This window comes from Epinephelus fuscoguttatus, linkage group LG13 (genome assembly GCF_011397635.1).
Source record: "Epinephelus fuscoguttatus linkage group LG13, E.fuscoguttatus.final_Chr_v1".
NCBI lineage: Eukaryota > Metazoa > Chordata > Actinopteri > Perciformes > Serranidae > Epinephelus > Epinephelus fuscoguttatus.
In genome coordinates this window covers 25,522,276-25,534,475 of record NC_064764.1, presented here as the reverse complement: position 1 = coordinate 25,534,475, position 12,200 = coordinate 25,522,276, and the positions used below count along the sequence as shown (strand labels likewise).

The 12,200-nt window shown below is 43.5% G+C and overlaps 1 protein-coding gene across 6 annotated transcripts in view; it reads left to right on the top strand.

Annotated features, from left to right (window-relative positions):
• The first annotated feature begins 1,000 nt into the window (after nucleotides 1-1,000).
• si:ch211-214p13.3 (nectin-4) overlaps nucleotides 1,001-12,200 on the top strand; it is a 59,360-nt gene continuing 48,160 nt past the window's right edge. For 2 of the 6 annotated variants that reach the window (XM_049594924.1, XM_049594927.1), the window contains exon 1: nucleotides 1,184-1,452. In XM_049594924.1, coding sequence (XP_049450881.1) covers nucleotides 1,338-1,452 — 115 coding nt within the window. In that variant the 5' untranslated portion in view covers nucleotides 1,184-1,337. Of the gene's footprint in view, nucleotides 1,162-1,182; nucleotides 1,453-12,200 lie in introns of those variants that run through there. The other 4 variants (XM_049594925.1, XM_049594928.1, XM_049594926.1 and 1 more) reach the window with 3 other exon arrangements.

The following is a 12,200-nucleotide window of genomic DNA, read 5'->3' as shown; positions in this document are numbered from 1 at the left end:
TGATGTAAAAGTTAACTCAGCCCAAAGTAAGCAAAATTAAAGTAAAGAAATTGAGCGGTGGCCACTTGTGCAGAGGCAGACTACACAGGTGTGCCAAGGGGTGCTACCACCACTCACCACAGATGGGCACAGCAAACACCACAGCAATCATCAAATAAAAATAGTGTAGTCTATGGTGTCCCTGTGCAACTACTCACATGCTAAAGTGAAGGGACCTCACCACAGGTGCCTCGCCTAGCAAAAACAAAAATGTATCCCAATTGACTAAAATGCAAAAATAACTCTAAGGCTGAACTATGAAACTCAAATGGGGATGACTATGACAAAATGATAAAGCAAACATGGTAAAAAACGAAATCACAAACCAATAATTGATAATCAGTGGTCGAATTGTTAATTTTTAACAAGGGGGATGCAATGTAGCTTTGATTTTTTTGCGTGCACACATCATCAAATATGACAGCACAGATGTGCAAAATTAATCAAGATTAAGAAAAATGGCATGACCTATACCTGCTGCCTTTAAAAACACAAATAATGCAGTAGTATTGCACAGATTTTGACACAGGATTACTCAAAAAGTACACAGTAAAAGTACTTCATATTATGCATGCACATAGTCTAGGGAGTACTAAATTCAGCGGTATATGAATCTTGGACTACTTATGGAAAATAAGTGTTTTATTCCACATCAAAGTTGGGTGAAATATCCTTGATCTTGTGATCTGTTAAGGACTTTGACAAAGGATTACTCGAAAAGTACACAGTAAAAGTACTTCATATTATGCATGCACGTAGTCTAGGGAGTACTAAGTTCAGCGGTATATGAATCTTGGACTACTTATGGAAAATAAGTTTTTTTTATTCTACGTCAAAGTTGGGAAATGGAAATATCCTTCAACTTTCCCTCTGCAGTCTGACCCACAGTCACTCCCAGCAGCTCTTCAGAGCCGTTTCATTACGATTACCGTAAGTGTTGGTAGATTCGCGCACTAGAAAAAAACGTGTGGCTGATTTGACCAAGCAAAAGCGAACCACGGCTGGCTTGACCGCAGTGGCAGATGTGGGCTGCGACTTTAAGATCGCCAGTAATATGTTGTGTATGTTTGTGGATTTGTGACAAATCTGCTGACGGAGGCGAAGCACATCTGCGGCTGTTCGGTAAGGAAACCAGTTAAATTGGAAACCAGTATGGACACAACACCGGGTAGTAGACTAGCATCAAAATCCTTACTTGACGAAGTCAACATCGCTGAAATCCCACTGCACCTGAACGCAGCATTGTATACAGCAGCCCCACCAACACTCCGGCAACTGAAGGAGAGGCTTAAAGATGGATGGATGGTTCTCTCCGTTGTGCATTTAACGATACGCTATGGACACAATGTTTCTCCAGGAGCTCCACTATGCATTTATTGGTGTTAATACTGATCCTGAGCACAGTTACAGAAGGTAGGCCAGGCTAAACGCTATCTTTTGACTCCTCTTCTCATACAACCAGGCTACATTTAGCCCAACTAACGTTACTGTCAGTTTACGTAGCAGCCTAACGTTACACAAATAGCAAAAATGTGGAGTTCCCTACAATACAACAGTAAAATACACATCAGACGTGGAGACAGACATAGTTTGCGACGTTGCACATAGAAAGGGTTAATGAAACATGTCCTTGGCAGACATTACACAAGGTTGGACCAGTTTGAAAATAGATGGGGTGTAACGTTAGTTACATCTGATGTGAAAGAGGGAACAAAGAGACAGGTTGTCTTCCTCCTAACAGTTAGCTGACAATAGCTGGTGTATCAGGTGTTGCCTCATGGTTATCACTGGGAACAAAGGATGACGCCATTCAGACTTTGAATTAGAAAAGCAATGTGTTAATCAAGCTAACTAAAAACTATCATATGTAAATGCGAGGAACAGTAGAGTACAGTATGGTTTGGTAGCTTAATGTGTGGATTAGTCAGTAAATATTAGTTTAGCAAACTCCATTTTCTCCCAAGACACGTGTTCTCAGCTCCCTCCTCCCCTTTATTCCCCCAAGCTATACCTGGATACAAATGATTACCCAAAATACTGACTCTGCATGTTACCCTATCCGATGTCATGTTTGAAAAGCATCTACATAACAAACTTCTGCTCAGCTTTGTGTGATGCAGGCACATGTTCAGAGGTTTCTAAAATGCAAACACACAAAACCGTGTGATACTGGAAGGTAGGGAAGCCCATTTCTGCCAGTGTGATTATAATAAAAGGGATCCTGTAAATTATTATAACGAGCAGCTTTCTAGAGGTGAAGAGTGACTATCTCAAAATTAATGAGTTACCTTAAAATGATGACTTAGTATCTAAAAATTAATGAGCGATGTCCAGTCATCAACTTTTCACTGTCTGTCAGGGTGTTTTTGTACACACTACCGCTCAAAAGTTTGGGATCACTTGCAATTTTCATGCACTTCACAAAACATTTTTTTCCATTTCACAAACAATTAAAATGAATCGGATGATTTTTAAAGAATGATCTATTTCATTAGGTTAATTGATCATTAGAAAACTCTTTCGCAATTGTGTTGCACAGCTGAAAACCTGTACTAATAAGAGAGCAAAAAAGGGAGCATGGCATCCTTTAGGCTATTTTAGTATCTTAAGTATCAGCAGTTGTTTGTTTACAGGCTCAAAATGGCCAGAAAGAGAGAACTTGTTTTAGAGATCTGTCTTACCATGCTGTTAGCTACTCCCTTTAGACAGCAGCACAAACTGGCCCTAATAAGGTCAGGACAAGGGCGTGGGCACAAAAGCAGCTGCACTAAATAAAACCCATCAAACACCAGTGTCAGCATCAACAGCGAACCTCAGGAAGCTGGACTTCATGGCAGAATTGCCAAGAAAAAGCCACATCTCAGACTGGCCAATAAAAAGAAAAGACTCAGATGGGCAAAAGAGCACAGACATTAGACACTGGATGACTGGAAGAAGGTATTGTGGACAGATGAGGCCAAGTTTATGGTCTTTCGGATCAAACAGAATAACGATTGTGAGACGCAGAACAAGTGAAAAGATGCAAGGACAGTGCTTAATGCCATCAGTCAAGCATGGTGGAGGCAGCGTGACTGTCTGGGTTTGCTTTGGAGGTGGTACAGAGTGGAAAGGACCTTGAGGAAGGAAAGCTATCACAAGAATTTTGCAAAGCCATGCCATACCCTGTGGACAGCACTTGATTGGGGCCAGTTTCATCCTACAACAGGATAATGACCCAAAACACACCTCCAAAATGTGTCAGCAATATTAAAAGAATAAGTAGTAAGCCAGAATTCTGACTGTAATGAAGCGGCCAGCACAGTCTCTGGATCTGAACCCTGTTGACCTGTTGTGGGAGCAGCTTGACCATATGGTACGGAGGAAAGTCCATTAAGCCAATCCATCTTGTGGGAGATGCTCCAGGAAGCGTGGGGTGAAATCTCATCAGATTACCTTGACAGCTTGAATGCCTAAGGTCTGCCAGGCTGTAATTGCTGCAAAAGGTGTTTTTTTTTTTTTGTTTGTTTGGTTTTTTTTTTTTTTTTGATGAAGGCAAAGTTTGAAGTACACATTCATCATTTCCATTAATTATTATTATAATTATTTCAACTCTCATCCAACTCGTGTCCTGTTCAGTTGCATTTCCAAGTTAGCCCAAACCTTTGAGCGGTAGTGTTACGATCCCATGAATCAGCTCGTGCCAGTGGGATCGAACATAATCACAGGAGCCAGGAGTTGCGATTGAAAAGCATGTTTTTTTTTATTAATCAACAAAATGTGACCAACTCAAAAGACCAAGTCATACAAGAAAAAAAAAACCCTGACTAAATAAGCCCCCCCCCCTCCCAAACTAACTAACTACTGGTGGGCCAGCTGAAAAGAACAAAAGAAAGGGAGCCACCACTGCCCAGCCCACATGGGGCCGGCGGAACACGGTTCTCCCTTCTACCCTAACATAAACAACTACCCTAAACAATGAAAAGAAGCCACGAAAACTGAACCACTGGACCCACCAGAAAAGAGAAAATAAAGGAAACCAAAAAAGCTACATAAGGTCTCACCAAAAAACACTGCAGCAGCTCCTGCTGCTGCTGCTGCCAGGCCAGAGTGAGGAAAAGAGCGTCAGCTGCATTCCCCTCCCCCTCTTTATAAGTACTCTTGATTAGTGTGCAGCCACACCTGGTGGAGAAGAGGCAGACACAGGATGAGGATCAAGGATCAAGGAGCAAAGGGGGGGGGCATGTAACACCCCCACCCTAAGTTACTGAACAATGCATATCAGGAAAAACAAAACAAAACAAGTAAACAAGGAAAAAACTTACAGTCTTCACAGGATACATTGTTCAGGAACAACCATTCACAGGCGCGACAATGCGTCAGCCAGAACATTATCCCTGCCACGGATATGTCTGACTTCCACATTGAAGGCCTGTAACCGCAAACTCCAATTCATCAAACGTCTGTTTTTGTTTCGCATTCTATGTAGGAAAACAAGCGGGTTGTGATCGGTATAAACAATAACAGGAGCTATAGTTGAGCCGACATAAACCTCAAAGTGCTCCAGAGCCATAACAAGCGCCAGCGCTTCCTTTTCAATGGTTGAGTACCATTTCTGCTGAACATCGAGTTTCCTAGAAAAATAAGAAACTGGATGCTCAACACCATCCGAACCTTCTTGCAGAAGGACAGCGCCGACGCCAGTATCGCCGCGTCCACAGCCAGCTTAAAGGGCTGATCAAACCGGGTGCCGCAAGAATAGGTGCATTCACTAAAAGACTTTTGTCTGCTCAAGCGCCGACTGGCAGGCATTGGACCAATTAAAGCTTACCTTTGGACTCAACAGATCAGTTAAGGGGGAGGCAACGGCAGAAAAATTTTTGCAGAAGCCCCTATAATAACCAACCATCGCAAGGTAACGGCGAAGCTCTGTTCGGTTGGTCGGAACAGGAAAAGCTTCGATGCACTCCACCTTTGCTCGCACAGGACGAACTTGACCTCCACCCACTACTTTCCCAAGGTACGTCACCGTGGCCTGCCCAAACTCACATTTGGACAAGTTCACTGTCAACCCTGCCTCCTCCAAGCGACAAAACACTGCACGCCAAATGTTCCATATGCTCAGACCATGACTCAGAACAGACAACCAAATCATCCAGATACGCTTCACAAAGCGGCAGACCAGAAAGGACAACATTCATCAACGCTGAAAGGTGGCTGGCGCATTACGCATACCAAAAGCCATGACCGTATACTGCAAAAAGTCATCAGGTGTAACAAAAGCAGAAATCTCCTTTGCCCTTTCAGTCAAAGGGACCTGCCAATAACCTTTCAGCAAGTCCAACTTTGTCACAAACCTGGCACCCCCAACACGATCCACACAATCCTCCATTCTGGGAAGAGGATAACAGTCAGGCTTTGTCACACCATTAACTTTACGAAAGTCTGTACAAAAGCGATCTTCACCATTAGCTTTATCAGCAAGCAAGCATGGGGAGCTCCACGCACTGTTACTGGGCTCAGCAATATTATGCCGCACCATGTACTTCACCTGCTGCTTAAGCCGACGACGCTTGTCTGGGTTCACTCGACACGGATGCTGTTTAATCGGGGGTGAATCCCCCACATCAATATCATGCTTCAACAAATGGGTCTGAGAAGGAACATCAGCAAACAGTGACCTGTTAGACTCAATTAACTCAACCAAATCCGAGCACTGTGGCTCAGGGAGATGAGACAAACGAGCTGGAAGATCATTCAAGATCTCAGAGTTTGACAACTTTCCCTTAGTCAGGGCCTGAGACAAAACCCTGTCATCTGTTTCAGCACTAGACAGCGCTGAGACTTTCCTGTCACAAGACTAACACATGGTGCAGCAACTTCAGCACCGGACAGCACCACAGGTGACACAGTGACCTCACCTGCCTCAGAACTGGACTCCGCCTGCACCTTATCCCTATCCCAATAAGGTTTTAACATATTAACGTGACAGAGACGATTTCTACGACGGCGATCTGGAGTGGCTACAAGGTAATCCCTATCACCCACCTTTTCCTGGATCAGGTAAGGACCACTATAGCGAGCTTGCAGGCTAGACCCAGGGATCGGCAACAACACTAAAACCTTGTCACCAGGCTGAAACTCCTGGCTTTTAGCGTGCTTATCAAACCATCCCTTCATTCTTGCCTGTGCCGTCTCGAGATTATCTTTGGCTATCTCACATGCACGGCGCAGCTTGAATCTGAAGTTACTCAAACAGTCCAACAAGTTTTGCTCTGTCCCCTCATACAATCACTTCTCACTCAAAAGCTTTAAGGGACCATGCACAGAATGGGCAAATACCAACTCTGATGGACTAAACCCCAGAGATTCCTGGACCACCTCCCGTATGGCAAACATCTGCATGTGAACCCTGTCATCCCAGTCCCTCTCAAACTCCAGACAATATGTACGCAACATGGTTTTCAATGTCTGGTGAAAATGCTCGAGAGCGCTCTGGCTCTCAGGGTGGTATGCGCTGGAATGACAGTGTTTAATGTTTAGCTGCTTTAACACCTGAGCAAACACACGCGACACGAAGTTTGAACCCCAGTCTGTCTATACAACTTTCGGCATGCCAAACAATGAAAAGAACTTTGTCAGAGCCTTTACAACAATGGGAGTTGTGATCTCACGAACAGGAAACACCTCTGGAAATCGAGTTGATGCACACATCACTGTCACCAAAAACTTATTACCTGCTGTTGTGCAGGGAAGTGGACCCACACAGTCAACCAAAACACGTTCAAAAGGCTCACACACTACTGGAATCGGATACAACGGAGCAGGAAGAATGGTCTGGTTTGGTTTCCCAGCCACCTGACATGTATGACAAGATTTACAATAGCGTGCCACATCCCTCTTCAATCCTGGCCAAAAGAAATGCCGCAAAATGCGATCATATGTCTTCTTAACACCCAAATGACCAGCGAGGGGATTATCATGAGCCAGATTCAAAATTGTTGCTCGGTATGGAACAGGAACTACAATCTGAGTGACAACGATCCAATCATCTGCAACCGAGGAAGTCAATGGCATCCATTTACGCATCAGCAACCCATCCCTCACAAAATAACCAGTTGACACAGAATCCACTTCAGCCCCAGCTCCCACAGCTTCAAACAAGGCAGACAAAGTAGCATAATTTTTCTGCTCAACAATCAACTGGTCACGAGTCAGGGACAAATGCTCAACCTCAGAGAAAGGCCCTACATCCACACCTTTACTCTCAACAGTTTCTGGAGAAATCTGGGAATCAACACCAGGATCACATAAAACTGTCACTCAAATCAACATCAGCTTCGTCCTTTTTAGAGCGAGACCAAGTAACAGCACAAGCTGCAAAAACCTTTGGAAACCTCACAGCGAGCTCATCAGGAGACTGCCTAACAGGGACTGGCGTCACTTCAGGGGTAACCAGCACCTTTCCTCCAGCCAGATCATTCCCAAGCAAAAAGGAAACCCCCTGAATTGGGAAACCAGGACGCACTCCCACAGTCACTTCACCTGAAACAAGGTCAGACTCCACACAGACTCGATGCAAAGGCACACCTATGTCTTTCATGCCAAAACCCAACACAGGAACATCAGAACCCACTGCAGACCTGTCACTGAATGGCAACACTCCCTCCAAAATAAAAGACTGGGAGGCAGCAGTATCACTCAGCATTTTCACAGGGACCTTATGACTACTATCAGGCAATGAGACAAAACCATCCATAACAAATGGAGCAAAATCTGCCAGGTCACTGGACACTGCAGGGAACTCATCCAAGGTTTCATCAACTTTGTTGACCAAAGCCACCGGTTTAGAATTCCGCTTTTTCAACACAGGACACGTCGCCACAATATGCCCCTTTTTCTTACAATAGAAGCACATCACATTATCTCTTTCCCTCAAGTCCTCCTTCTCAACCTTAACCTCAGGTTCTGAGGGACCAACACTTCTGACCAGCTCAGACCCCATAGCCGGACCTCTAGTACTATCCCTCACAGTACCATTCATGTTTTCAACAGGCTTACTACTGAAAGGGCGATCCACAAAAACGGTCTTATGAGTCAGAGCATACTCGTCCACTAAGACAGCCGCCTTAAACACATCAGAAACCTTCTGCTCATTCAAATATGTTGACACTCGCTCAGGGAGACAATTTTTAAAGTCCTCCATCAACACCAACTGCCTAAGCTGCTCAAAATCTTCAACTTTGCTGGACGTACACCAGCGATCAAAAAGAGACTCTTTCTCCCGAGCAAACTCAACAAAGGTCTGGTACCCCGGCTTCTTCAACCTACGAAACCTCTGACGGTACGCCTCAGGTACCAGCTCATATGCTCCAAGCACAGCAGCTTTTACTTTATCAAAATCAAGGCTATCATCTGCTGGAAGAGATGAGTAAACCCTCTGCGCTTTACCACTCAAAACACATTGTAACAACAATGTCCACACATTTCTCGGCCACTTCAATGTTGATGCCACCCGCTCAAACAAGACAAAATATTTATCAACGTCCCTTTCATTGAAAGGAGGAACCAAGCGGATGTTTTTACTCACATCAAAATCAGTGGTTCTACTAGGAACTGGAGAAGCGGCACCAAGTTCTAATTCACGCATGCGGATCTTAGTTTGCTGTTCAATTTTTAGTTTCAAGATCATTAATATAGTGCAACTCCTTCTCTTTCAAAGCCAGACGCTGCAACTCAACCTCTAACTCCTTAAGTCTTACTGCCTCATCAACAGACCGACCTGACTGCTCTGAAGTACTCTGCACCAGGGGCAAAATACCTTTATCCACCAAGGCAGCATACAACACTGCTTTAATAGCCTGCTTTTTAGCCTGCTTTAAAACAGCTACCTCATAATGGTCAGCAATTAACACCAAATTAGCCTTAGTACACTGATCAAAAACCTCCAAAGATGGAGAATCAACAAACTCAGCCAACTTGAACTCCATCTGAAATGTCTCCACAACTCGGCCTACAGCACAAACACAGACACACTACACAGCCTCAACACCACGGCAACTCTTGACCCACAAATCACTGCACACACAGTACAGCCACGACTGCTGCTACCACAAAGCCCACAAAACTGTGTCCACAAAGTTACCAAACACACAAAAGGCAACACACAGTACAAAAAGGCTACACCCATAAACTACCAAAACATCCCGACTTACACAGGCCTACTGCCACTAAGCCACCAAAGCTAGATGTCACAAAACCACATTGAGAACTTAAAAGTTCCCAACTAGTTAAGACGAGCCCCCAAATTATGTTACGATCCCATGAATCAGCTCGTGCCAGTGGGATCGAACATAATCACAGGAGCCAGGAGTTGCGATTGAAAAGCATGTTTTTTTTTATTAATCAACAAAATGTGACCAACTCAAAAGACCAAGTCATACAAGAAAAAAAAAACCCTGACTAAATAAGCCCCCCCCCCTCCCAAACTAACTAACTACTGGTGGGCCAGCTGAAAAGAACAAAAGAAAGGGAGCCACCACTGCCCAGCCCACATGGGGCCGGCGGAACACGGTTCTCCCTTCTACCCTAACATAAACAACTACCCTAAACAATGAAAAGAAGCCACGAAAACTGAACCACTGGACCCACCAGAAAAGAGAAAATAAAGGAAACCAAAAAAGCTACATAAGGTCTCACCAAAAAACACTGCAGCAGCTCCTGCTGCTGCTGCTGCCAGGCCAGAGTGAGGAAAGAGAGTCAGCTGCATTCCCCTCCCCCTCTTTATAAGTACTCTTGATTAGTGTGCAGCCACACCTGGTGGAGAAGAGGCAGACACAGGATGAGGATCAAGGATCAAGGAGCAAAGGGGGGGGGGCATGTAACAGGTAGTGTATAGTCCTTTTTAAACAAACAGAACTCAGTCCTCTTAAAGTGCACCAAAACGTGGACCAACAGAAAAGGGACTTGGTTTTTCTTGCGTTGACATCGTCGGTTCATTTGAAAGAGGACTCAGTTCTCTTTCTGTTCAACTTCAGCTCTGATGGGGCCTCAGTTTTCTTCCTGTTCACACTGTTCACTACTATTCAGTTTATGGTGTTTTACAGCAGTTGGTCTTGCCAGACTTGAGTTGTTGCAGGAAGTTACAGCTGTAGTGAGCTTACAAATGCGACTGTTTGGAGTAGTCATGGCTGAATTTTTACCAGATTTTGACCAACTGGATCTGGATGAGCCATTTGAATTTGATGACCGCCTGTATTTATTTGGGCAGGAAACGGAGTCCTCTTTCAAATGAACTGACAATGTGAACACAAAAAGAACCGAGTCCCTTTTCTGTCGGTCCAATTTTTGGTGCACTTTTAGAGGAATGAGTTTAGTTCATTTAAAAAGGACTAAATGTAAAAACACCCTTAAAGTGCACCAAAAAGTGGACCACTTCAGCTCTACTGGGGCCTCTGTCCTCCTTCTGTTCACACTGTAGCCTATATATAATACACTGATATAGTTTTGTTTTTAATTGACGTGGCACCGCAGTGCGGTTATGAAGCCCCTCACCTTCAGATGAATTAAAAAATGGAGGAAAACATCAGCGTTACTGTGCTGTCAACTGTTGCCATTTGATGTATTCTACATGCCACATCTGGAGATGTGTAGTATCTTCTGTGGACCAAACTACTCACCATCCTGCATCCTTGCAATAGTTTCAGGCTGACGTGGGTTTTTTTCAAGCATCTCAGTGCAAAAGCATGTGATCTAGAGGGCTAAATACAACAGCAAAGAGCAAAGCGAACCTGGAGGACTTTGTGTTCACAATGCACAGGTTAATCGAACCACACTGCAGACTGAGCTCTCTTGGAGTGTTCACATATGCGAAAAAAATGCTGAGTAACCACTCAAGTCCGCTTAGAGGGTTGATAAGGACCAAGTGTGAAAACATCCTCTGTCTCTCCTTAGCTCCATGAGCAGGGTTTAAATCTCACCCGCGGCAAAAGATGACGCATCATAAATGACAGATAAATGCCGTATGAGACTGTTTGTTAATGTTATTTAAAAGTTATAAAGTTATGAGCACCTGTTTCATTTCAGCTCAGTGAGAGAGTATCTTGCATTCTGTATTTCAGAATCAGAAATATGTTATTGATCCCCGAGTGGAAATTATGATTCGTTACAGTCCCTCTGATGTAAAGAATAGAGAATTATAAGAAGTAAAAATAAGATTATGAAATAGAGGTATGAAAATATAAAGCAATACAATTAAATGAAGTTAGATTAGAATAGAAATGAAAATGTTTATTAAAAAAAATAAAATGTGCATCATGCTACAGTGTTTAACACTAGTACTTAAGATATTAAAATATTACAAATAAAATATGTATCCTCACTGTGCTGAGGCTGTAAGTGTGAAAATTTAACTACAATATATACATCAATTGAATGAAACAGAATAAGAGTAAACATAAGAAATACATGCACTGTATGTTGAATAAATATATACATTCAAGAGGTGAAAAATATTGCAGCAGTTGAATTATTGCACCCTGTTGGTTTTTATGAATTATAAATGCAGTAGCTTAAAAAGTCCAAAAGCCAGTCCAGTAACAGAGTGGCCGACACTCTGAGGGAGAAGTTGTGACGATTGATAGCAACCGGCAGGAAGGACATTCTGTGGTGCGATGTTTGTCCAGCAGTCATGGAAAGGGTGGGAGACGTTTTTCCGCCCTGTTCACAGGAGAGACCAAGAGCAGTGCAGAACCAATGACAACCACACTCACCACGCCACTGCAAGTGCAACAAAAGCCCCGCGAGCAAAAAGCCAATAAAAGTAACTCATTATTGAAGCCTCATCTGTGTTAAAGATGTACGGATAACAAAAATAAATACTGAGTGAAATACATCTCATTCAGATAACTCAGGCAAAGGCTGCACAGAGGCAACAAATACTGAAAAATACTCTCTTAAAGGGACAGAGACATTTCATCGAGACAGCGACAAGGCCAAATAGATAAAGGAGAGGGTTTGTTTTTTTATACTTTGCTATTTAGTAAAAAGGAACAGCTTGGATGTCGTGTGGCTGTGTAATCAGGGAAAATAGAAGAATCGGATCAGGACTTGATATCAGCAGATATTCAGTATCAAATGACTTGGATTGGCATTGGGGGCAAAAAGACTTGATTGGGACATCTCTA